This window comes from Papio anubis, chromosome 17 (assembly GCF_008728515.1).
Source record: "Papio anubis isolate 15944 chromosome 17, Panubis1.0, whole genome shotgun sequence".
Classification (NCBI taxonomy): domain Eukaryota; kingdom Metazoa; phylum Chordata; class Mammalia; order Primates; family Cercopithecidae; genus Papio; species Papio anubis.
Genome location: NC_044992.1, coordinates 9,099,353 through 9,126,571, shown reverse-complemented (window position 1 = coordinate 9,126,571; position 27,219 = coordinate 9,099,353). Strand labels below are relative to the sequence as shown.

The 27,219-nt window shown below is 42.3% G+C and overlaps 2 protein-coding genes across 10 annotated transcripts in view; one reads left to right on the top strand and one right to left on the bottom strand.

Moving 5' to 3' along the window:
• Window positions 1-11,203, bottom strand: part of CFAP52 (cilia and flagella associated protein 52) — a 68,405-nt gene extending 57,202 nt beyond the window's left edge. The window contains exon 1 of one of the 4 annotated variants that reach the window (XM_031657374.1): window positions 11,052-11,203. In XM_031657374.1, coding sequence (XP_031513234.1) covers window positions 11,052-11,121 — 70 coding nt within the window. In that variant the 5' untranslated portion in view covers window positions 11,122-11,203. Of the gene's footprint in view, window positions 1-2,294; window positions 2,992-11,051 lie in introns of those variants that run through there. The other 3 variants (XM_031657373.1, XM_031657372.1, XM_031657375.1) reach the window with 3 other exon arrangements.
• A 404-nt stretch (window positions 11,204-11,607) lies between these two features.
• The window catches only part of STX8 (syntaxin 8), a 330,836-nt gene continuing 315,224 nt past the window's right edge, over window positions 11,608-27,219 (top strand). For all 6 annotated transcript variants that reach the window (XR_002517971.1, XR_002517972.1, XM_017950346.2 and 3 more), the window contains exons 1-2: window positions 11,608-12,047; window positions 18,874-18,973. Coding sequence is in view for 4 of the 6 variants with exons in the window: in XM_017950346.2 (XP_017805835.1) it covers window positions 12,031-12,047; window positions 18,874-18,973 (117 nt within the window). In the remaining 2 variants the exon portion in view is untranslated. The remainder of the gene's footprint in view (window positions 12,048-18,873; window positions 18,974-27,219) is intronic.

Genomic DNA, 27,219 nt, shown 5'->3' with positions numbered 1-27,219 from the left:
CCTGAACTCCTGACCTCGTGATCCGCCCACTTCAGCCTCCCAAAGTGCTGGGATGACAGGTGTGAGCCACCATGCCCAGCCAACACTTTTAAAATAAGCCTTAGTTCAGCTAAAATAAGTTGGGGAAATAGGTAATTTTATTTCACTGACAACAAGGTTTATCTAGTAATCACTTCTTAAACTTTGATGTTTATAAAAATCCCTGATGGATCTTGTTAAAATGCAGATTCCTATTTCAGGTCTGAGAAGGGGTTGAGATTCTGTATTTCTCATAAGCTCCTAAGTAATGCTGATGCTGCTCCAGCAAGGCCTACGGCCAGTTCTCGTGATCCTAAAAAGCGTGAGTGCATGGAGCGTGAGCAGCCTGCTTGGGTGAACGCACAGGCATAGGGAGAACGGGAGTCAACTACCTCAGGCAAAGGTTGGGTAAAGATAAAAATTTGGCCTATTTTACTTCACAAAGCATAATGTTCTCCAGGTTCATCCATGTCTTTACAAATGGCATAATTTCCTTCTTTTTAAAGGCTAAGTAATATTACATTGCGTGGCCAGGCGCGGTGGCTCACGCCTGTAATCCCAGCACTTTGGGAGGCCGAGGCGGGCAGATCACGAGGTCAGGAAATCGAGACTGTCCTGGCCAACACGGTGAAACCCCGTCTCTACTAAAAATATGAAAAAATTAGCCGGGCGAGGTGGTGGGCACCTGTAGTCCCAGCTACTCGGGAGGCTGAGGCAGGAAAATGGCGTGAACCCGGGAGGTGGAGCTTGCAGTGAGCCAAGATTGCACCACTGCACTCCAGCCTGGGTGAGAGTGAGACTCTGTCTTAAAATAAAATAAATAAACAAATAAATAAATAAAAAACCAGAGTGAGTCTCTCTCTCTCTCTCTCTCTGTGTATGTGTGTGTATGTGTGTGTATATATACATATAACATTGTGTGTGCCTGTGTGTGTGTGTGTATGTGTGTGTATGTGTGTGTATATATATATAAAACATTGTGTGTGCCTGTGTGTGTGTGACATTTTCTTTATTCATTCATCTGTTGATGGGCATTTAGATTGTTTCCACATCTTGACTATTGCAAATAGTGCTGATCATAGCGCTGAACAGAACATAGAGGTGCAAATATTTCTTCTATATACTGATTTCATTTCCTTGTACCCATAAGTGGGATTGCTAGATCATCTGGTAGTTTTCTCTTTAATTTTTTGAGGAAACTCTATACTGTTTTCCATAATGGCTGCACCAATTTACATTCCCACCAACAGTGGACAGGGGATCCCTTTCTCCACATTCTCGCCAGCTTGTTATCTTTTGTCTGTGTAATAATAGCCATTCAAACAGGTGTGAGGTGATATTTCATTTGGGCTTTGATTTGCATTTCCCCGATGACTAGTGATGTCGAGTACCTTTTCATATACCCGTTGCCCGTTTGTACGTCTTCTTTTGAGGATTATCTATTCAGGTCCTTAATTCTTTTTTTTTTTTAAATGAACCTGGAGGACATTATGCTAAGTGAAGCCAGAGACAGAAAGGCAAATACTGCATGGTGATCTCACTTAGATGTGGAATCTGAAAAAGCCAAATGTATAAAAGCAGAGAGTAGAATGGTGTTTGCTAGGGGTGGGGGAATGAAGAGATGTTGGTCAAAGGGTGCAAAGGTCTGCTACGCAGGATAAAGAAGTTCTAGAGACCTAATGTACAGCATGGTCACAGTTAATAACACTGCATTGTGGCCAGGCACGGTGGCTCACTCCTGGAATCCCAGCACTTTGGGAGGCCAAGGCGGGCAGATCACCTGAGGTCAGGAGTTCAAGACCAGCCTGGCCAACATGGTGAAACCCCGTCTCTACTAAAAATACAACAAAGTAGCTGGGCATGGTGGCGGGTGCCTGTAATCCCAGCTACTCGGGAGGCTGAGGCAGGAGAATCACTGGAACCTGTGAGACGGAGGTTCAGTGAGCTGAGATTGCACTATTGCATTCCAGCCTGGGTGACAGGAGCAAAACTTCATCTCAGAAAATAAATAAAATAATAATAATAATACTGCATTGTATATTTGAAATTTGCTAAAAGAGTTGATCTTAATTGTTTTCATCACACAAAAAAGTAACTATGTGAGGTGAATATGTGAATTAGTTTGATTGTAGACATCATTTCACCATGTGTATGTATATCAACACATTATGTTATACACTCTGAATTGAGACAACTTTAATATGTCAAGTATGCCTCGATATAACCAGGAAAAGAATTTTTTTTAAATTTTAGTTTCAGTTCTGAGTGCCCAGCAGGTGCTCTGGAGAGCCTGGGACCTTTCACAGTGACGCCTCTTTCCACAGGCAGCTCCCGTACTCCAAATATCTGCCAAGGTAACACTACTGCTACCATGTTAGAGAAAAGTTTGTTTGCTTGAATGCAATTATTGTTTTGCTTGAGTTGGTAGATTATTCACTAAAATCAGTTTCAGGAGAACAGGACCTTCGGCAAAAATAAAAGACAATACACTGACCAACAACTCTGGGAACGGGCTGACCAGCCTGGTAAGAACAGGGCAGATGACATCTGCAGAAGGCCCCAGAATATTGACTAACTGCCTACCTGAGACTGTGTGAGTTTCATAAAAATGCTTTGATCATTATTTCCTCTAATTTCCCTGATCCAGAGACTCAAGTCAGTGAGGTGGTCTTTGAACGCTAGTTTATTGCCTCCCCTGTGTTGCTGGCTTCTCCAATAAAGCTAACCTTCCTTTCACCAAAGCTCATCTCTTGAGTTTTTAGCTTTCAAGTGACAAGTGGCCCAAACCTGATTTTGGTTACACCAAGAACCATCTCAACAATTATAAACCCTCGTAATATGTTTTAATATGAAACAGACCGAGGTCCTCCATTATTACTCACCTATGGTTAGAATTTTTTTGATTGCTCTTTGTGTTTATTTTACCATATAAACTTTCATGTCACCTTGGCTATTTAAAATTCATGATTGTGTTTTTAGTGAGATAGTATTAAATGTACAGATTAACTTAAGGAAAAGCGATTTTTATAATAATATATAATACCTCTATTTTAAAAACAGGGTATGTTTCTTCATAAGTCCCCTTTTATGTCTTCTAGTAGCATTTTCCATTTTTTTCTCATAAAGATCTCACTCATTTCTTATTACATTTATTCTTGGGTTTTGAAAAATCTTTTTTGTTGCTATCTCTTTCTCCATCAAAAGAGTCATAAATATTTATTAATATAATCTTCTTGTTCTTAAATGAATGCTTCTTTTATATTGAACTCCCTCTGGAATTTATTTTGGTGCTTTATGTGATTCCTGTAACTAAATGGATTATTTTTGCTCAAATGGCCAAATGTAATTATTGAATAAATGATTCTTTTCATTTTAATTGAGCATTCCTTTTTTATGCAGTATGTTCTTATAATACTAAGGTTTATGTCTTTGGGGTGATCTACTCCTACTAAAAATATTTTTACTTTTTCTAATTGCAGGTTCTTTATAAACAATCATATGGCTATCCATATGGGAAAATTAAACTTAGATTCACAATTCACACCTTACACAAATAATATCTTCCAGGTAGATCAAAGACCTAAATGTGAAAAACAAGATGACATATGCAAAAAGTGTAAGAAATGGCTTTCTAACTACGACACAAAAAGAGCAAATCATAAAAGAAAGGGCTGATATATTTACCCAGTTATGTTAAAAATGAAAAGCATCTAGGCCGGGCTGGGTGACTCACGCTTGTAATCCCAGCACTTTGGGAGGCCGAGGCAGGCAGATCACTTGAGACCAGGAGTTTGAGACCAGCCTGGCCAATATGGCGAAACCCTGTCTCTACTAAAAATACAAAAATTAGCCGGGTGTGGTGGTGGACACCTATAATCCCAGCTACTTGAGAGGCTGAGGCAGGAGAATCGCTTAAACCTGGGAGGTGGATGTTGCAGTGAACTGAGGATTGTGCCACTGCACTACAGCCTGGGTGACAGAGTGAGACCCTTTCAAAAATAAATAAATTAATTAATTAATGACAAAAGACATTGTTATTGGAAGGAAGAAGAGAAAAACACAAACAAGAAGATATTTTCAATGTATACAATAGATCATCTCCATAATATACGAAGAACTCCTACAAGGCAATAAGGAAAACATAGGCTTCTCAATAGAAAAATGGGCAAAGGATATGGATGGCCAGTTTATGCTGAAGGAAATTCAAAACCAAATAAATATACAAAAAGAGATGCAACATCATAAGTAACCAGGAAAATGTAAATTATGTCCGAAATGAGATACCATGTCATATCCACCAAAATGGCTAAAATTAAGATGGCTGACAGTACCAGGCATCACTGTTGATGCGGAACAAAGGGAACGCTCACAAAATGCTTGGTGGGAGAGTAAATTGGTCTAATTGCTTTGGAAAACAATGTGTCTTTGTTGATGATGCTTGAAAGCGCACATGCCCCAGGACCCAGCTACTCTACTCTTAGGTGTGTAACCTGCCCAGAGATAACTTTGTAACATGCAGGTGTGTATTTCTTCAGAATTATTTTTGTTTTTGCATTGAATAATTATGGTTCTTGGTTGTAAACTAGAAAAGTCAACTCTGGCTAAATGTAGCAGAAAAAGAATTATATGGAAGGAATACATACTGCTCACACCACTGGCAGGAAGTTTGGATCACACTTGAAAAACAGGCAGAACTATTAGCAAGGCGAGACCAAGTGACGTGAACTAAGACCTCTCATGGCCACACTGCTCAATGCTCAATGCAGTATTTGACTCCCAAGATGCTCTGCTCCTTTGCATCACTCCTATAAGAGTGGAACTGCTGAGTGGGAATGTCTGATTGGCTGAGCCAATTATGTTACATCTCTCAACTGACTGCCAAGGAATTAGGAGAGAAACTATGTGCCCCTTTTAGGCTCTCACTAAAACAATAGAACCAGCTCCTACCTATCTTGGGATACTTGTCAAATAGAATAGTATTCAGATATGGAGTAACTAAAACTACGCATGTCCACTACAATTCATATTCTTTGCTGTCTTCTCCAGACTTACTCACACACACTCCATTTTCTCTCTCTCTCTCTCCTTCTCTCCCTCCCTCTCTGTCTCCCTCTGTCCCTCCCTCTCTCTCCTCTCTCTCTATGCCCTCTCTCTCTCTCAAACATACGTACACTTTAAACTGTAATAGGCTCATATCATACACACTGTATGGCAAATTGCATTTTATACTTAACATGTCTCTGACATCTTTCCTCATTGGTTTATATACATCTATCCCATTTTTCTTAAGGATTATACAGTACTGAATTGCACAAAAGGAATACAATTTTTAAAATTATTGGAGTGAAATTCACACAACATAAAATCAACTATTTTAACGTGAACAATTCAGTGGCATTTAGTACCTTCACAATGCTATGCAACCACCACTTCTGTCTAGTTCAAAAACATTTCAGAGGCATAATTTTTAAAAACTTCTTACCAATGGACATTTGGGTTGTTTCTTCCAATGCTTCAGCTATTATAGAAACTATCACAGTGAACTTCATTGTACATAATTTTTTGAAAACTTGAATAAGTGATTCAAGTTCTTAAAAGCTCAAAGATTATCCTCATTAAAAATTGTAATAGATACCATAAAACTGGCCTTCAAAAAGGTTGTAAAATTAATACTGGCAATAGTAATTGAGAATCATTTCTTATTCTCACCTTACTACATTACCTTTTTTTTTTTTGACAAGGTCTCACTCTGTCGCCCAGGCTGGAGTGCAGTGGTACAATGATGGCTCACTGCAGCCTCTACCTCCTGGGCTCAGGTGATCCTCCCACCTCAGCCTCTCAAATAGCTGGGACTACCGCCATGGCTGGCTAATTTTTTGTGTTTTTTATAGAGATGGGGTTTCACCATGTTGCCCAGGCTGGTCTCGAACTCATGGCCTCAAAGAATCTCCCTGCCTCAACCTCCAAAACTGCTGAGATTACAGGTGTGAGTCACCGTGCATGACCTTTAACAGCATTTTTTAGCTTTTTGAGCTAATAGCCATTTATATTTCTTCGCCCATTACCTATTTACAGGGTCTGTCTGGCTTTTTTTTTTTTTTTAAATAAAAATATTTTTTTTATTTTAGGGAGTAAATATTTTAGGCTTTGTGGGCAATATGGTCTCTTGCAACTACTCATCTCTGCTAGTGTGGTATAAAAGCAGCCATAGACAATACATAAACAAACGGGCATAGCTACATTCCAGTAAAACTTTATTTACAAAAACAGGCAGTGGGCCAGATTTAGCCCATGGGCTATAGTCTGTAGACTCCTGATCTATTTTGTTGTTGCTGCTGTTTTTAGTTTATAAGAACTCTTTGTATACCATAATAGGAAAATCGTGGGCTACCTACTCCAGTCAACGGATGAATATGACCAAATCCTTAATAACTATAATTTTATTAAATGTTTTTAACACAAATATATTTGGTTTGCTTAAGTAATTCCTGTCAAAATACAATACCTACAAGTGTCGAGTACAGTTACATATTGATACTATAAAGTTAAAGTTCAAGTTTAAGGCCAGTTGCGGTGACTCATGCCTGTAATCCCAGCACTTTGGGAGGCCCAGGTGGGTGGATCACCTGAGATCAGGAGTTCAAGACCAGACTGGCCAACGTGGCGAAACACCGTCTCTATTAAAAATACAAAAGTTAGCCAGGTGTGGTGGCAGATGCTTGTAATCCCAGCTACTTGGGAGGCTGAGGCAGGAGAATCTCTTGAACCCAGGAGGCGAAGGTTGCAGTGAGCCAAGATGGCATCACTGCACTCCAGCCTGGGCGACAGGGTGAGACTCCATCTCAAAAAAAATTCAAGTTGAATAATATAACACTACAGTGAGTTTCAGTGTCGCAATGATAAAAGGGGCCTTGTTTTTGTTTCTAATTTGTTTCCATCTGAAGTCTAAACTCAATCACTTGGCATTTAAGGCCTCTGAAATCTAATTCTAGCTTCTCTTTCCTATGTTATCCTGCCAGTCCCTGATACTGAAGCCACACCAAGCTATTTGCTGTTCTGCAACCAGGCCCTGCACTCTCCACTTTTCGTCCTTTGCCCCCTCCGCCCCCCATAGCTATAACCTGAAATATTCTGCCTTCAATCTTTGCCTGCTGACTCCTAGTCAAAATCTTTTCTCCCAAGCCTTATGAAAGTTCTGCCTTTTCTCTCTCTCTCTCTTTTTTGAGAGCTAGGATAGCTTTTTAACATAAACACTTTTCAGTGAAGACAAAATACAGAAAACTCAATAACTTTTGTAAACTAAAAATAAAATCCTAAGCTCTCCAATCCCCATGCTGCCCCACCCCAGCCACTGACTGAACAGATCCCCTTTTGGACAAAGGGACCCCCAAAACACCTTAAAGCTGAGTTCCCAGACTTGAAGGAATGGGAGGTCAGACATGCCTCATTATACCCTCTCTCTTTTGTGGTTTAGACACAACTGATCAGCATTAATGTTAAAATAGAGATCATAAGATTGACAGAAACAGACTCTTTGTGGCAATAAGATATCAAAGTATAAACAGAACCTAAGGCCATGCACCCCTCCACCCTATGGCTGGGCGTGGTGGCTCACTCCTGTAATCCCAGCACTTTGGGAGGCCAAGGCGGGTGGATCACCTGAGGTCAGGAATTGGAGACTAGCCTGGCCAACATGGTGAAACCCCGTCTCTACTGAAAATACAAAAATTAGCCAGGCGTGGTGGTGGGTGCTTATCATCCCAGATACTCTGGAGGCTGAGACAGGAGAAAATTTGAATCCAAGAGGTGGAGTTTGTAGTGAGCCGAGATCGTGCCATTGCACTCCAGAGCGAGACTCCGCCGTCTCAGAAAAATAAATAAAATAAACTATGCACTGCCACAAGATTTTTCTTTTTCTCTGGCAGCTAAACAAGCACTTATCTCGAGATAAGCAATATGAAAACAACTGCAACCCGTCCAGTTCACAGGCACTTACTAACTGAAGCCCTGTTCAACCCGCTGTAAGAACAGTTTTGATTGGACAACAGACTGATTTCCATAATATTCTTCCTGGTAAGAAGATCACTCACCACAGACTGCCTGTGGCCAGTTTACTGAGGCTTCCCACTTAATGTGCCTTCATGTCCTGAAAAGGCCTTTTGACATATAGGACCTAATTGTAATCCATTTAAATGTTAGGTCCCCATCCCAAGGTGAACATGGGTCATATATTACATCAATGTTTGTTCAATACACATGTGTTGGGACCACCTTCACGAGTATTCATAGCTCCTCCTATAACCTGATGAATATGTATGTTTGTTTGTTTATTTATTTACTTATATATTTATTGAGACAGAGTCTTGCTCTGTCCCCCAGGCTGGAGTGCAGCGGCATGATCTCAGCTCACTGCAACCTCTGCCTCCCAAGTTCAAGCGATTCTCCTGCCTCAGCCTCCCGAGAAGCTGGGGTTACAGGTACCTACCACCATGCCTGGCTAATTTTTGTATTTTTAGTATAGATGGGGTTTCACCATGTTGGACTAGGATGGTCTTGAACTCCTGACCTCAGGTGATCTACCCGCCTTGGCCTCCCAAAGTGCTGGGATTACCGGTGTGAGCCACCACAGCCGGCGTGAATATGTATGTTTAGACAATCAGTTCAACCTAAAGCTCCTACTTCAACTCCTCCTCCTTTGAAGTGCCTGTCTCTGGCCTTGGCCTGAGGCACGCTTCTCAGCCTGTAGGATGACCACCTTACAGGACACAACCCTTTACAAGAAATAAGTCTCCTCTCCTTTTCTAAATTTGTAGATCTTGTGATTTTTTTTGTTTTAAGTAAACACACCTGTTTATAGCCCAGATCAAGAAGTAGAACATGAGCACACCCAGAGGTCTCCCATGCTCCTTCTCCCAGTCTCTATCTCCTGAAAGGTTGTCACTGTTCTGACTTTTATTCCTGTAGATCCAATTCCCTCCTTTTAAAACTTTATATGAATGGAACAATACAATCTGTACTCTTTTGTATCTGGCTTTTTTGGTTAACATCATATGTTTGTGAGATCCATCCATGTTGCTGTATATAGCAGTAGTTCATTCTTTTCAATTCTTGCAGAGGAATTAAATTGTATGAATACAATATACTACGATTGATTTGTACTTTCCACTTTTGATGAAGATTTTGGTTGTTTCTAATATTTAGTTATGAGAAATAATGCAGCCAGGTGCGGTGGCTCACACCTGTAATCCCAGCACTTTCGGAGGCCAAGGCAGGCAGATCATGAGGTCAGGAGATCGAGACCATCCTGGCTAACATGGTGAAACCCCGTCTCTATTAAAAATACAAAAACTAGCCGGGGGTAGTGGCTGGCGCCTGTAGTCCCAGCTACTCGGGAGGCTGAGGCAGGAGAATGGCGTGAACTTGGGAGGCGGAGCTTGCAGTGAGCCGAGATCGTGCCACTGCACTCCAGCCTGGGCAACAGAGAAAGACACCGACCCCCAAAAAAAAAAAAAAAAAAAAAAAAAAAAGAAAAAGAAAGGCTATACATTATCATAAAGCCACCAAGGTAAAAACAATTTGATCATATGGGGTCATTCTAAAAGATAAAGAAAATTAGTAATTGCCATGGAAGATATTGGCATATAACCTTGGAACTCTACAACCACAGCACGATTTCAGTTGCAGAGTTTGTTTTTTTTTTTTTTTTTTTTTGAGACGGAGTCTCCCTTTGTCGCCCAAGCTGGAGTGCAGCTGCGTGATCTCGGCTCACTGCAGCCTCCGCCTCCCGGATTCAAGCGATTCTCCTGCCTCAGCCTCCTGATTAGCTGGGATTACAGGTGTCCGCCACCACGCCCGGTTAATTTTTGTATTTTTAGTAGAGATGGGGTTTCGCCACGTTGACCAGGCTGGTCTCGAACTCCTGACCTCAAGTGATCCACCGCCTCGGCCTCCCAAAGTGCTGGGATAACAGGCATGAGCCACTGCCCCTGGCCTCAGCTGCAGAGTTCTATGTGTGTGGTTCTATATTGGCTTAACAAATGACGCTTTGCAACCCACTGTAGGCTGCTCAATTCTTTCTCAATGATGTTGTAACCAGCTCTCAAGATATCTAATGTCCGAAATGTATAAAGCACTCACTTTCTATCGGAGACTGTTAAAGTAAAACCAAGAGTCAACAGCTAAGTCCTAGAGTACGCTTAAAACTTTAAACAGTGATTGTTCTGCATCCACATTCTTAAAGCTTTCAGGCATCACAACACACATTTTTGAAAAGTTTTGTTTCTCCTAAAATCATTCATTGTTTTCTCATCCCTCAAAAAACCAAAACCCCTCAAAAAGAACAATAAAACCCCACAGCTTTTCCCTCCCAGAATCTTCAAAACAATAGGCAGTCACAAATAAGATTTCAGCGGAGTGTCCCAGACCCTTTTTCTCTCCGCTTCAGCTCCCCCTGGCGTCACCTTCCCTTCTGTCCTGGTCTGAAATCCTCACCATTTAGAAACCTTCCTTAGGATTAGAGGACCAAGATCATCCCTCAGGGGGTTGCTCAAACACATGTTCCGTCCTAGCCCCTTCTCACGGGTACGCCAGTTGGGATTTTAGCAGATTTCCTAGCTAGTCCCGGGGCCGACACAGACAGCATCCTTCTGTGTGGTTACGAAGGAGCCTAGGGCTTTGCGGGCGGCGTAGAGCTCAGAGCCAGGAAGGGCTGACCTAGTGGCAGAAGGGTTACAACCACCCGTACCCATCCAGCCCGCCTGGGGAGAAGGCATTTGGTCCCTTTTAGGAGCTGGCGCTTGTCAGAGCTGGTAAAAACCATCCCACTCCCTGAAGCTCTCGGATCGAGGAAGTGACTCTCCAAGGCCTTGGGGAGGGTCAGGCTATGTGGGTCCTCCTGTGTGTGTCCCTGACCAGGGCTCCTGCCGTTGTCCCACACTGAATTTCAGGTGTCCCCGGTGTCTCACTGTTCCTGTTTGCACTACAGGTCCTCCGAGTTCCTAAACCAGCCAGCCCAAAGATGCTGGAGGCCTCACCATTGAAGCCGATCACGGCGTCAAGTTCCAGCTCCGCCACTTGGGCCTCCGGCGAAATTTTGTTATCCATCCCTGGGAGGTTCTGCTTACTTTGCTCTCCGTCCTAGTGGGTGCAGCGTCTTCTGGTCGTTATGGTAACGGACGAGCGCATGCGCGCCAGCTCCACGCCCGCGCAGAAACCCAGCTTGCCGAATTCGAGTTCATTAGCATTCTTGGAAATGAAGGGAGATAGGGACTGGGAGGGAGATAGGGTGGGATTCATCTTTTTTGTGTCTGCTGTTTCTCTGGAAATTTAGGAGATGGCACTAACTGCACAGAACTAATTCCTCCATCCCCTCGTGTTGAGTCTGTGACTTCTTAGTAACTCTAAAATCAAGCACCAAATGAATGGCATTTTAAAAAATATGTAATCAAGCATAGAGGACTGATGGGAAGGCTGCTATAAAATAAATAAATACATAAATATATATATAAAATTGATACTTCTTTGGGCCCCTGTTTAAAGCAGCGTGAAAAAATATTTTAAATATATTTTTTAAAAGCGTTATTGAGGTATAATTTACATATCGTAAAGTTAACTTAAAGTAGGTTGTAGTAAGTTTACGAAGTGTGCAAGTCGCACCGCAATCTAGTGTTTTGTTTGTTGTTTTGTTTTTTTGAAGCAGGATAAATTTTTAAGTAACTGCTACGGAGGTCTTGCAGCGCTCCCACCTTCCTGGGAAAATGCTTAGTTTCTATTTAACAATTTTAACTGAGCTCAGCTGTTCGCGTCTCTTAGTGGGAGTAGATTGCGCCAGCCAACTGTTCCCAGGGGAGCACTTTCCTTTCTCTGATCATGGTTCTTAGGCTCTAGTTATTCACTTTGCAAACTCCAGGCTCCGGTCGCGCACGGGACGAACTGCGGGGAGTGAGCCGTGCGGGCCGCCGTAGTCAGCTGCTAAGAGCAGGAAGAGTCCGAGCGGCGGGCGGAGTCTGCAGGATGGCACCGGACCCCTGGTGAGCCCAGGGTGAGGGTGGCGGTGCGCGGAGGGACCTTCGGGGAAGCCGGGCTTCCGGGGAGCAGGCGATCCCTTCGCATTGCCCCGGAGGCCTTTCGGGATGAGGGGAGGGGCAGCGAGACCCTTCCTCTACTGAGGGGACTCAGCCACATCCCGCCACCCTTGGTCCTTCCAAGGGTAGCTGGGGAAGGAGACCGGGTGGTCAGCTGGAGAGCTGAGGATTTGAGCCAAATCTCTGAATATTTCTCAAGCTTTTCTGGGCTGCATCTCGCTGCGGGGATTTCCCGCCCATCCTGGTTGTGGAGCTGGCCGGTGCAGGCTTCCTTGGACTCCTATAAAAGTGAAGTCGAAATAACCTTTTTGTAGCATGTCTGTCCATCTCGGTAAACCCCCTTATTTCACAGGTGGAGAAACCGAGGTTCAGAATCCATGGTCACCAGCCAGTTAGTAACCAGCTGGGTCTAAGACCTAGATCCTGGGGGCCCTTCCAGATACAGGAACCTGGGAGGGAAATTGTGCGCTTGTTTATAAGGCATTTTGCACTTTCTTGAGTTAATATCATGAAGTCTTTTCCTTTAGCAGTAGCTTCTGCAGTAAAACAATAGGTGATAAGGGTCATTTATTTAGCAGTCAATCCCAAGGACTGCTTGATGAAAGATGCAACTTTTGATCTCAAGGAACATATTGTTTGATCCCAAGGAACATATTGTTATTGAACATAGACTTGACCTTTCTGCTTAATAATTAAAAACATTACAGCTCTATAACGTTCTTGTTGGAATATATGTCTTATGTTGTTATTTCTAATATAGTTTATAATTCTTTAAGTTACCCTCAGCCTGGATGTTAGAAGAATGGGTTCCAAGAACAAAGTTGAGTTACCTGGAATCTAGGTTATTTGGGTCAATTATTTAATTTAGCATTGACTTTTTTAGACCTAATTTTAGGCCGGACGCGGTGGTGGCTCACGCCTGTAATCCCAGTACTTTGGGAGACCGACGCAGGTGGATCACCTGAGGTCGGGAGTTCGAGACCAGCCTGACCAACATGGAGAAACCCCCACTCTACTAAAGATTACAAAATCAGCTGGGCGTGGTGGCGGGTGCCTGTAATCCCAGCTACTCAGGAGACTGAGGCAGGAGAATCGCTTGAACCCGAGAGATGTAGGTTGTGGTGAGCTGACATAGCGCCATTGCACTCCAGCCTGGCCAAAAAGAGCAAAACTCCGCCTCAAAAAAAAAAAAAAAAAAAAACAACCAAAAAACCCAAATCCCTAATTTTAACAGTTATATACACCCCTTGATAGAGAATATCTAATTTAGAGAATATTGAAAATTTGCAGAGGAAAATAAATAGCATCTTTAACTCTATAATTTGGAAATAGCCATTGTTTAATTTTTAACAATGAATTTGTTACTTTAATCTGTATTTTATATATAGTAAAACAGCATTTCTCTATGTCATTGGACATTCTTTGAAAACATAATTTTCTTTCTCTCTCTTTTTTTTTTTTTTTTGAGACGGAGTCTTGCTCTGTCACCCAGGCTGGAGTGCAATGGCTCACTGCAACCTCCACCTCCCGGGTTTAAGCAACTCTCCTGCCTCAGCTTCCAGAGTAGCTGGAACTACAGGCGCATGCTGCCACACCCAGCTAATTTTTTGTATTTTAGTAGAGACAGGGTTTCACGGTGTTGCCCAGGCTGATCTCGAATTCCTGAGCTCAGGCAATCTGCGTGCCTCGGCCTCCCAAAGTGCTGTGATTACAGGTGTGAGCCACCATACCCGGCCTCATAATTTTCTTATGTTGCATAATAATGCATCACATGAATGACCGTAATTTATTTTTCGCCTCATACTAGTTTTTTTTTTTTTTTTTTTTTGATGTTTTGGTTTGTTTTATGATTGCAAAGGCAGTTCCTTTGTTCCATCTCTTATTTCCTTGGGCTCCCTATCTAGAAGTAGGAATTAGAACTGTTGAAAGTGAAAGCATTTATTATTTTTTTTTGTTATTCTCAATTAGTTTGACTAAGTGGCTTTCTCATTAGATTGTTGAAAGTGAGGGCTGAAGGGTACGAACATTTTTAAGGCCCTTGATACTGTGAACCCCAAAGTATCTGAGACAGGACTCAATCAATTTAGAAAGTTTATTTTGCCAAGGTTAAGAATGCACCCGTGTGGATCACGAGGTCAGGAGTTCGAGACCAGCCTGGCCAACATGGTGAAACCCCCGTCTCTACTAAAAATACAAAAAAAATTAGCTGAGCGTGGAGGCACGCGCTGTAATCCTAGCTACTTGGGAGGCTGAGGCAGGAGAATCGCTTGAACCTGGGAGGCAGAGGTTGCAGTGAGCCAAGATCGCGCCACTGCACTCCAGTCTGGGTGATAGGGCGATACTCCGTCTCAAAAAAAAATAATAATAATAATAACAAATGCACCCGTGACACAACCTCAGGAGGTTCTGAAGACCTGTGCCCAAGGTGGTTGGGGAACAGCTTGCTTTTATACAATTTAGGAAGAATAATACATGAGTTAATACATGTGAGATTTATGATGGCTCAATCCAGAAGGGCGGGACACCTTGAAGGGGGTGGGGGAGGCTTCAAGGTCATAAGTAGTTTGAAAAATTTTCTGATTGGCAATTGGTTGACTTATTATCAATAGAAAGGAATGTCTGGGTTATGATAAGGGGTAGTGGAGACCAAGATTTTATCATACAAATGAAGCCTCTGGGTAGCAGGCTTTAGAGAGAATAGACTGTAAATGTTTCTTATCAGACTTAAGACCTGTTTCAGGTTAACTTTGGAATGCCCTTGCCTGGGGGGTGGGATCCATGCAATGGCTGCGGGTCGAGGAGGCCTTATAATTTTATTTTTGGTTTACAATACATATTCCTAAGTTGCCCTCCACCTTCTTTAAAAACCTATAAAAGGCCAGGTGCGGTGGCTCACGCCTGTAATCCCAGCACTCTGGGAGGCTGAGGCAGGCAGATCACAAGGTCAGGAGTTTGAGAACAGCCTGACCAACGTGATGAAACCCCCTCTTTACTAAAAATGCGAAAATTAGCTGGGCATGGTGGTGCACGCCTGTAATACCAGCTACTCAGGAGGCTGAGGCAGGAGAATCACTTGAACCTGGGAGGCAGATGTGCAGTGAGCTGAGATCGCACCACTGCACTCCAGCCTAGGTGACAGAGTGAGACTCCATGTCAAAACAAAGCAAAACAAACAAACAAACAAAAAACCAATAAAAACAGATTCAACTACAGTTTTACCTTTGTGTTGCTAAAGTCATAGGTCATTGGCACCTCCCTCAGTGTTTAGAAATGGAATAGAGCAGTTACTATTTTAATGGCCTATCAAAACAAGTGGTAAGCTGGCTGTTTAACAGAAGTAGCACATGATACTGTCTCTAAACTGGTTCTTTGCTAATGTTAATTAGCTTTACCGTCAGGGTAACTTATTTGTTGATGATATACCATTTCCAGAAAAATTACACTTAAACCTTAATAGTTTTATATTCGTGATTGGACTTTTTATGTTGGTAGCATGGTCTTCTTTTTGTTGATTTGCTTTTTAAAAACTTTATTTTGGAAGGTAAAAGATACACAAACTAGAATAGTACAATTGGCCCCTTCCATACTCACCACCCAATTTCTGTAATTATCAATATTCTGCCATTCTTGTTTCATCTCTGCCCTCCACACCTTTTTTTTTTTTTTTTTTTTTTTTTGAGACAGAGTCTTGTTCCGTCGTCCAGGCTGGAGTGCAGTGGGACGATCTTGGCTCACTGCAGCCACTGCCTCCTGAGTTCAAGTGATTCTCCTATCTCAGCCTCCCGAGTAGCTGGGATTACAAGCACCCGCCACCACACCTGGCTAATTTTTGTGTTTTTAGTAGAGACAGGGTTTCACCATGTTGGCCAGGCTGGTCTTGAACTCCTGACCTCAGGTGATCCACCCATCTTGACCTCCCAAAGTGCTGGGATTACAGGTGTGAGCCACCACACCCGTGCCTGGCCCAGATTACGTTTTTTGGTTTTTTTTTTTCTTTTTTTTAGACGAAGCCTCTCTTGTCTCCCAGGCTGTAGTGCAATGGCGCGATCTCGGCTCACTGCAACCTCTGCCTCCCGGGTTCAAGCGATTCTCCTGCCTCAGCCCCTCTGCCAGATTACTTTTTCTAAACTAGTACTTCAGGCACCTGTGTGCTTGATAGTGTAATGAGGTTGTCTATTACCCCAGGCCAAGGGTTCTAGGACTTTGCCACAGATTTCAATCTCTTGGAAAACTTTTAAAGCTCCCCACGCCCAGGACAAACCCCATACCAGTTTGATCAGAATGCTGAGGTTGGGACCAGGCATTGTTATTTTTTTAAAGATTCCCCAGTGATTGCAACTTGTTTCAGAACTACTGCTCTTTAGGGCTAAAATAACAACACAAGGACCGGAGTCAGGACACCTGGGAGTTTGTGGCAGCTGTTACATTTCTCATAACCTCTTTAGGGCCTCTCTCTGTGTGTAAAAGTGTCCTCCATGGCTCTAAAATTCTCCTTGAAGTCTAACCTTGTTAGACTGGTGTTCAAGGCTCTGCAGAAACTAGCTTCTACTCATGTCTACCATTTTTTACTTACCAGGCTTCCAGGGCCACCACGCAGCCAAACGTGCCGGACACGTTCCTTTCTGTTCATCTTTGCTTGCTCTGTCTTTCACTAAGTCTAGAATGTGCTCCTGCCTCCTGTCTGAATAAGAGACCTGCTTTAACCTTGTGGTCATCCAGATGTAACCTCATGGACCTTTTCCATCTGAGCGACTTGGCCAACAGTAATCTCTCCCACCTCTGAACTCCAGACATACTTACCACTTAGATCCCACATTTGGCAGGAGGCAAAACTTACTATATGTGGTTGATTTTTACATGTATGGTCTGGACCTCAGAGCCAGACCTAGGCTCCTCTTTTCATGATAATATGGAGGAAAAAAAGGTGAAATGTGGCAAAGTTGGGAGCAGGACCCAATTTTCCTTATTTAGCCTCCTATTTTCTTAATTCTGTGTTTTCTTGTATACTGCTATTTTTCCATACACACGCATACATGAATACATATATGAATGATGTACATGTGATATATATGACTATATAGTATATATGGATATAAATGATACGTATGTGATATGTATGAATATATGTATCAGTGATATGTATGATATATGTGAATGTGTATGATATATATATGATATATACGTGAATGGTGCTGCTTTAGAGTATAGTGGTTAGTGGTTCAGGATCCTCCCTCAGGATCCTTACGAAGTTTACAATATAAAGCTCTTAGCATAGGACCTGGCTCAGGTCAGGTACTCAGCTGTGACTATTGCTATAATTACTCTAGTAAGATTCCTAAGGGAATTGATGGGCACATTTTCCTTCATTTAAAAAAACCACTTATCAAGTTCCCTCAGTGTTCAAATGATATGTGGGAATTGGAAGGTTTCAAAAAATATGTTTACTCAAGCAAAACTTAGGACATTAGGGCTAACGGGAGTTTCCAATATTTTGTAATAGACTAGTCCTGGAAAAGAATGCTGGTCACGTTAGTCCACAGAGTCCCTGCTTTTTAGGAGCAGACTGCCTGGTAGGAGAAATGAAATGTGTATCCCTGCTTAAGTATTTTCGTTTGTTTGTTTGTTTGTTTGTGTGAGACAGAGTCTCACACTGTCGCCAGGCTGGAGTGCAGTGGCGCGATCTCAGCTCGCTGCAACCTCCGCCTCCCGGGTTCAGCAATTCTCCTGCCTCAGCCTCCCAAGTAGCTGGGATTATAGGCACCCGCCACCATGCCTGGCTAATTTTTTGTATTTTTAGTCGAGAGATGGGGTTTCACTATGTTGGCCAGGCTTGTCTCGAACTACTGACCTCGTGATCACCCGCCTCGGCCTCCCAAAGTGCTGGTATTACAGGCATGAGCCACTGCGCCCGGCCTGCTTAAGTATTTTCTATATGATAGAAAGTAAAAATGCTCTGAGAGAAGCAAAACATCAGGGGCTGTTGGGAGTTCACTGTGAACCCTTCAAAGCCTCCAACCCTGCTGAATAACAACTAGAAGCTTATTAAATGTTTTGAGAGAATTCTGGCAAGCTCAGATGTCAGGTGGGTGCGGGGCCTTTGTCCCCAGAGCATTTGGTTTTAGGCTAGACAGTACTTGCTGTTCCTGCACCCTAGAGCTGTCGCCCAGGCATCTGTGAGGCCAGCTTCTTCACCTTGCCTCAGTGTCACCTGAACGTAAGTAGCAGCTCCTCATCACTCTCTGTCCCTTTATCCTGCTGCACTTTTCTTCTTAGCACCTGTCAACACCTGACATACTATGTATTTATTTGTCTTATGACTTTCTTTCCCTAAGATATGGGCTCCTTGAAAGAGGGACTGTGTTCATTCTGTTCACTGCTGTACCAGTGCTCAGAACATGCCCAGTGCAGCGGAGGCCCCCACATTAAGAGCCTCGGCTCTGGGGCCAGACAGCCTTGGTTTGCAGCGGGCAGAACCACTTGGGCAAGTCACTTTACCTCCTTGTGCCTCCTTTTCTCCTGTGCGAGTTGGAGATGGTAATGGTACCCACTTCATAGCGTTCCTGTTTAGATTAAGTGAGTTATTACTAACGAAGCCTTCAGAATAGTGCCTGGCACATGGTAAATAACGCTCAGTCCATGTTGCTTTTACTGGTGATGTTATTCTTCTTCCCTTCTGTTCGAATTCTTTGGCTAGAATGAAAATGTCAAACTTAGGGCAAAGATTTCTTCTAAAGAACCTTATATATTTTCTCTTTTTACGACTTTGATGCAGGTTCTCCACATACGATTCTACTTGTCAAATTGCCCAAGAAATTGCTGAGAAAATTCAACAACGAAATCAGTATGAAAGAAAAGGTGAAAAGGCACCGAAGGTAATATCAGGAGAGAATTAGTACCCAATGATTTGTTTGAGTTTTGAGGTCCGAAAACCCTATCTTCCTTTGAGGCTCTCTGTGCACATGTGTGTATGATGATCTCTCTGCTTACATATGTTGAATTGGCAGAACAGCCAACCAGTTAGTAGTTATTTAATCATTGAGACTAAATGAAGCATAACACATTTAAGTTCTCCTGTTTTACTTTAAATATTTCTAACAATTTTATAGTCTAGTTCAAGGGTTAGTAAACTTCCTCCAGATAATAAGTCTTTTAGTCTTTGCAGGCCAAGAGACAATGTCTTCAAGTCTTTGAGTTTCTATCCTCACCACAAGGATAGTTACAGTTTTTACATTTTACATTAAGAATGTAAAAACAGGCCAGGCATGGTGGCTCACACCTATAATCCCAGCACTTTGGGAGGCTGAGGCAGCAGATTGCTCGAGGCCAGGAATTCAAGACCAGGCTGGGCAACATGGTGAAACCCCGTCTCTACTAAAAATACAGAAATTAGCCGGGCATGGTGGTGCACACCTGTAGTCCCAGCTACTCAGGAGGCTGAGGCAGGAGAATTGCTTGAACCCGGGAGGTGGAGGCTGCAGTGAGCCGAGATTGTGCCGCTGCACTCCAGCCTGGGCAACAGAGTGAGACTCTGTCTCAAAAAAGAAAAAGATGTAAAAACCATCTTTAGTTATGGGCTGTATAAAAACAGTGATGGGATTTGGCTAGGAAATAGATTTTTGTGAAATCACAAGTTTATACTTGTGATGATGATTAAAAATGTAAGCCTTCGATTCAAATCTAACAGCATACCTTTCTTCCTTATTTTCGCCATTCCAAATTTGTATGTGCTTTTTCTCACACTGAGAATCCTAGTTTCCAAAAGCATCAGTATGTTTTTACTCATATGGTCTATTTTACAGTTTACAGAAAATGGTTTCTGAATGACTATAAAGTACCGCGATGAACACTAAGTTCAAAATTTGAGTCTTTTTAAGTTTACTTTAATCTGCTAAGAATACTGAGGTTATTATGTTCCGAAGTTATGAGAATTTTTTTTTTTTAAGAGTTTAGCTTTCAAGTTCAGGGGTACATACACAGGTTTGTCATATAGGTAAGCTTGTGTTATGGGGGTTTGTGGTACACATTATTTTGTCACCCAGGTATTAAGCCTAGCACTTCCTATTTTTCCTGATCTCTTCCTGCTTCCGACTTCCTCCCTCTGCTAGGCCCCAGTGTGTGTCATTTTCCTGTATGTATCCATATGTTCTCACCATTTAGCTGTCTCCTGTATCAACAGAGTGAACAACCAACCTACAGAATGTGAGAACATGTGGTATTTGGTTTTCTGTTCCTGCATTAGTTTGCTAAGGAGAATGGCCTTCAGCTCCATCTATGTTCCTGCAAAGGACATGATCTCGATCCTTTTTACTGCGGCATAATATTCCATGTTGTATATGTACCACATTTTCTCTATCTGATCTACCACTGATGGGCATTAGATGATTCTATGTCTTTTGTTACTGTGAATAGTACTGCAGTGAACATACACATGCATGCGTCTCTTTCTGTTTTTGAGACGGAGTTTTGCTCTTGTTGCCCAGGCTGGAGTGCAGTGGTGCGATCTCGGCTCACTGCAACCTCTGCCTTCCAGATTCAAGCGATTCTCCTACCCCAGCCTCCTGAGTAGCTGGGATTACAAGCGCCTGCCACCAGGCCTGGCTAATTTTTGTATTTTTAGCAGAGATGGGGTTTCGCCACATTGGCCATCTCGAACACCTGACCTCAGGTGATCCACCCACCTCGGCCTCCCAAAGTGCTGAGATTACAGGTGTAAGCCACTGCGCCCCGCCCACGTGCATGTGTCTTTATGGAAGAACGATTTCTGTTCCTTCGGGTATATACCCAATAACAGGATTGCTGGATCAAATAGTATTTCTCTTTTTAGTTCTTTGAGGAATTGCCACACTGTCTTCCACAATGATTGAACTGATTTACACTCCCACCAACAGTGTATAAGCATTCCTTTTTCTCTGCAACCTCACCAGCATCTGTTATTTTTTGACTTTTTAGTAATAGCCATTCTGACTGGTGTGAGATGGTATCTCCTTGTGGTTTCAATTTGCACTTCTCTAATGATCAGTGATGTTGAGCTTTTTTCCTATGTTTTTTGGGACCTTGTCTGTCTTCTTTTGAAAAGGGTCTGTTTATGTCCTTTGCCCGCTTTTTAATGGGGTGGATTTTTCTTGTAAATTTGCTTAGGTTCCTTATAGATACTGAATATTAGACCTTTGTCAGATGCATAGTTTTCAATTATTTTCTCGCAGTATGTAGATTGTTTGTTCACTCTGTGGATAGTTTCCTTTTCTGTGCAGAAGCTCTTTCGTTGATTAGAGCCCATTTGTCAGTTTTTGCTTTTGTTGCAATGGTTTTTAGTGTCTTTGTCATGAAATCTTTGCCTGTTCTCATGTCCAGAATGATATTGCCTAGGTTGTCTTCCAGGGTTTTTATAGATTTCGGTTTTACACTTAAGTCTTTAATCCATCTTGAGTTAATTTTTGCATATGGTGTGAGGAAGGAGTCCAGTTTCTATCTTGTGCACGTGGTAGCCAGTTATCCCAGCACCACTTATTGAATAGGGAATCCTTTCCCCATTGCTTGTTTTTGTCAGGTTTGTCAAAGATCAGATAGTTGTACATGCGGCCTTATTTCTGGGTACTCTTTTTTTTTTTTGAGACAAGTGTTGCTTCATCACCTAGGCTGGAGTGCAGTGGCATGCTCTCAGCTCACTGCAACCTCTCCCTTCTGGCTTCAAGTGATTCTTGCATCTCAGCTACCCAAGTAGCTGGGATTCCAGCTGTGTGCCACCATGCCCAGCTAATTTTTGTAGTTTTAGTAGAGAGAGGGTTTTGCCGTGTTGGCCAGTCTGGTCTCGAACTCCTGACCTCAAGTGATCTACCCGCCTCAGCCTCCCAAAGTGCTGGGATTATAGGCATGAGCCACTGTGCCTGGTCAACTGGGTTCTCTATTCTGTTCCATTGGTCTGTGCCTGTTTTGGTTACGGTAGCCCTACAGTATAGTTTGAAGTTGGGTAGCATGATACTCCCAGCTTTGTTATTTTTATTTGATTATTATTTTTTTGAGACAGAGTCTCGCTCTGTCACCCATGCTGGAGTGCAGTGGCATGATCTTGGCTCACTGCAACCGCTGCCTCCCGGGTTCAAGTGATTCTTGTGCCTCAGCCTCCTGGGTAGCTGGGATTACAGGCATGAGCCACCACTTCCAGCTAATTTTTGTAGTTTTAGTAGAGATGGGCTCTCGCCATGTTGGCCAGGTTGATCTCGAACTCCTGACCTCAGATGATCCTCCTGCCTTGGCTTCCCAAAGTCCTGGGATTACAGGCGTGAGCCACTGCACCGGGCCCAGCTTTGTTCTTTTTGCTCTGGATTGCCTTGGCTATTTGGGCCCTTTTTTGGTTCCATATGAATTTTAAAATACTTTTTTCTAGTTGTGTGAAGAATGTCAATGGTAGTTTAATAGGAATGGCATTGAATCTGTAAATTGCTTTGGGCAGTATGGCCATTTTAACGATACTCTTTCTTGCTGTCCATGAGCATGGACTGTTTTTCCATTTGTTTGTGTCATCTCTGATTTCTTTTATTTATTTATTTATTTATTTATTTATTTATTTATTTATTTATTTTTTCTGAGACCGAGTCTTGCATTGCCGCCCAGGCTGGAGTGCAGTGGTGCGATATAGGCTCACTGCAAGCTCCACCTCCTGTGTTCATGCCATTCTTCTGCCTCAGCCTCCTGAGTAGCTGGGACTACAGGCGCCCGCCACCACACCCAGCTAATTTTTTGTATTTTTAGTAGAGACGGGGTTTCACCCTGTTAGCCAGGATGGTCTCGATCTCCGGACCTCGTGATCCACCCGCCTCAGCCTCCCAAAGTCCTGGGATTACAGGTGTGAGCCATCGCACCTGACCCGTGTCGTCTCTGATTTCTTTGAGCAGTGTTTTGTAGTTCTTCTTGTAGAGATCTTTACCCCATGGTGAGCTGTCTTCCTAGGTATTTTATTTTCTGTTGGTAATTGTAAATAGGATTGCATTCCTGATTTGGCCCTTGGCTTGACTGTTGATATACAAGAATGTTAGGGATTTTTTTGCACTTTGATTTTGTATCCTGAAACTTGACTGAAGCTGTTTATAAGCTTATTGAGCTTTTGGACTGGGAGTATGAGGTTTTCTAGATACAGGATCATGTTGTCTGCAAACGGGTAGTTTGACTTCCTCTCTTCCTATTTGAATACCTTTTCTTTTCCCTCCCTCCCTCCCTCCTTTCTTTCTTTCTTTGTCTCTTTCTCTCTTTCTTTCTCTCTTCTCTTTTTTTCTCTCTTCTCCTTTCTTTCTCTTTCTTTCCCTCTTTCTTTTTCTTTCTCTTTCTTTCTTTCTCTCTTTCTTTCTCCTCTCCTTCCTTCCTTTCTCTTCTCTTCTCTCCTCTCCTCTCCTCTCCTCTTTTTCTCTTGCCTAATGGCTCTGGTCAGGACTTCCAATATATGTTGAATAGGAGTGGTGGCAGAGGGCATCCTTGTCTTGTGCCAGTTTTCAAGCAGAATGCTGCCAGCTTTTGCCCATTCAGTATGATGTTGACTGTCATAGATGGCTCTTATTATTTTGAGGTATGTTCCTTGAATACCTAGTTTATTGAGAGTTTTTAACATGAAGTGGTGTTGAATTTTATCAAAAGCCTTTTCTGCATCTATTGAGATAATCATGTGGGTTTTGTCTTATTTCTGTTTATGTGATGTATCACATTTTTTGATTTACATATGTTGAACCAACCTTGCATCCCAGGGATGAAGCCTACTTGATCGTGGTGGATAAGCTTTTTGATGTGCTGCTGGTTTCGGTTTGCCAGTAGTTTTTTGAGGACTTTTGCAATAATTGATTCTTTCTTTTCTGTCTTATGTTATCGTTTGTTTCTGTTTTTATTCATTTTCAGGAGTTGCTTTTTCCAACTTTTTAAATTTAATTTTAAATAAGTAAAACATTTACATCGTTCAGAAGTCAAAATTATGTAAAAGTGACACTCAAAGTCTTGTTCCCATTCCTCTCTTTTCTACTTTTTCTTAACCTACTTCTTCTAAATAACCATTTTCATTTAATTTTTGGTTTATTCTTCCTGTGTTACTTTTTGCAGAAATAAGCCTCTATGCATGTGTATGTGTGTGTCTCTGTGTGTCTGTGTGTATGTTCTTCCTTTTATATAAAAGATACTCTTTCAGGCTGGGCACGGTGGTTCACGCCTGCAATCCCAGCACGTTGGGAGGCCTAGGCGGGTGGATCACCTGAGGTCAGGAGTTGGGGACCAGCCTGGCCAACATGGTGAAACCCCGTCTCTACTAAAAATACAACAAATTAGCCGGGCATGCTGGCGAGCACCTGTAATCCCAGCTACTTGGGAGGCTGAGGCAGGAGAATCACTTGAACTCAGGAGGCAGAGGTTGCAGTGAGCCGAGATTGTGCCATTGCACTCCAGCCTGGGCAACAAGAGTGAAACTCCGTCTCAATAAATAAATGAATGAATGAACCAATGACACACTCTTTCGTATCTTGGTCTTTTCACTCTACATTTTATTTCATATTCCTTATTCTTCTTTAGGGCTGTGTGGGTACTCTACTGCATAGATGTAACATTCTTTATTTAACGTGTCTCCTAAGGAAGGGCAATTAGATTGCTTCCAGTCTTGAGCTGCTGTGAATAATGCCGCAGTAAATAACCTTGTCCTTTAAAAAAAATTATGTGCATAGGTGTCTTTGAAAGGTGAGTTCTCAGAACCAGGGCATATGTAATTTTTTTTAAAACCTGTTGTGAAATCCCCCCTCAAAGGGGTTGTCACCCTGGGCACCCCACCAGCAATGTGTGAGCGCTTCTGTTTCTTCACAGCCTGGCCAACAGGGGGTGTTGCGAGTCTTCTGAATTTTTCTTAACCTCATAAGTGAGAAATGGTATTTCAGTGTCGTTTTCAATTTGTATTTCTCATATAATGAGTCAAGTGGAGTGCGTTTTCATATGCTTGAGGGCCATTTACATATATATTCTTTCTGTGAACTGTCTTGTCTTTTGTCCATTTTTCTACTGGATTATTAGCCTTTTTAGTCTTGATCTTTTAAGAGCTCCTCACGTATTAGGGAGATTAGCTCCTCGTGATAAATTGCAGTTATTTCCTTTCCTTTATCATTTGACATTTGACTTGCTTCTGGTAGTTTTGTCATGTGAAAGTTTCTTTTTTTTTTTGCTTTTTTTCTGAGACGGAGTCTCACTCTGTCGCCCAGGCTGGAGTGCAGTGGCGTGATCTCAGCTCACTGCAAGCTCCTCCTCCCGGGTTCACGCCATTCTCCTGCCTCAGCCTCCCGAGTAGCTGGGACTACAGGCGCCCGCCACCACGCCCGGCTTTTTATATATTTATAATTTTTTGTATTTGTAGTACAGACGGGGTTTCACCGTGTTAGCCAGGGTGATCTTGATCTCCTGACCTCGTCATCCACCTACTTCAGCCTCCCAAAGTGCTGGGATTACGGGCGTGAGCCACTGCGCCCGGCCAAAAGTTTTTTTTTTTTTTTAAATGAAGTTGGCTGTCAATCTTTAATTCTTCCGTATATTTAGTCATATCTAAGTTTTTGCTGTTTCCAGGTTATAAAAAATTTATTCCTGCTTTCTTCTAGTAAATATATGGTTTCATCTTTTACATGAAGGGCTGTTATCTATTTAACTAGTGTCATCATCTTAGACAGTTAGATTCTTTCTAATTACAAATGATTTTTAAGTATAGCCAAATGTTGAAATAAATTCTTCAATGTAGACTTTCCGGATTTGGGTTGTATAACATTTTAAGCCTTTGGAACACATATATTGCAGAATAACATTTCTATACCAATTTTGATTATCTTTGAAAAAATCTCTACTAGGTAAAAATACTATGTTACAGTTTAATATGCATTTTTTGTTACGTCTTGAACATCTTTTCTTTTCTTTTTTTTTTTTTTTTTTTGTCCAGATGGAGTTTTGCTTTTGTTGCCCAGGCTGGAGTGCGGTGGCACAATCTCGGCTCACTGCAAGCTCCGAGCCTCCCAGGTTCAAGCGATTCTCCTGCCGCAGCCTCCCAAGTAGCTGGGATTACAGGCACCCGCCACCATGCCTGGCTAATTTTTGTATTTTTAGTAGAGACGGGGTTTCATCGTGTTGGCCAGGCTGGTCTCAAACTCCTGGCCTCAAGAGATCCTCCTGCCTTGGCCTCCCATAGTGCTGGGATTACAAGCATGACCCACTGTGCCCAGCCTTGTTTCTTAATTTCAAAGTTTTCTTTTTATATATATTAACTATATTAATTGATCTGGCGTATTTAGTATAAATACTTTCTCTATTAACTTGATTTTGTAAGTGACATTGTAAAACGTGTACCGGTTTTTAAATTTTATTTGAAATTATCAGCATGTTTATTGGTGATCTTTTCTAATGAGGGGAGGAGATATCATGCTTAAAAAGGCCTTTTACATACAGAGGTTATATAAATGATTATCTAAATTTTCCTTAAGCTTTTTTTCTGTTATTTTGTTTTGTTTGTGTAAATCTTCGAAATACTTGGTGTTTACTTTTGTGTGTCATAGGTGTCTAATGTTATTTTTTCCCCATTTGCTCAATTATGAATTTCTTTCCTTCCCTCATGTGAAATAGTTCGTATTTCATTCACTGAATTTTCTTTCTTTTTTTTGAGACAGTCGTGCTCTGTCGCCCAGGCCGGAGTGCAGTGGCGCCATCTCGGCTCACTGCAAGCTCCGGCTCCCTGGTTCACGCCATTGTCCTGCCTCAGCCTCCCGAGTAGCTGGGACTCCAGGCGCCCGCCACCACGCCCGGCTAATTTTTTGTATTTTTAGTAGAGATGGGGTTTCACCATGTTAGCCAGGATAGTCTCGATCTCTTGCCCTCGTGATCTGCCCACCTCAGCCTCCCAAAGTGCTGGGATTACAGGTGTGAGCCACTGCGCCCGGCCTCATTCACTGAATTTTTACACACCCACATTGTTTCTGGGCCGTTTGTTATGTTGCACTATTGAAGCTGTTGGTAATTGCCAGCGTCAGCTATTGTAGTTTTTTATAATCACTTTATTTCTGATTAAGGCCCCTATGAACATGATACATATTCATGGCTTTTATCTTCCTTCATTTATCTTTCTGTCAGA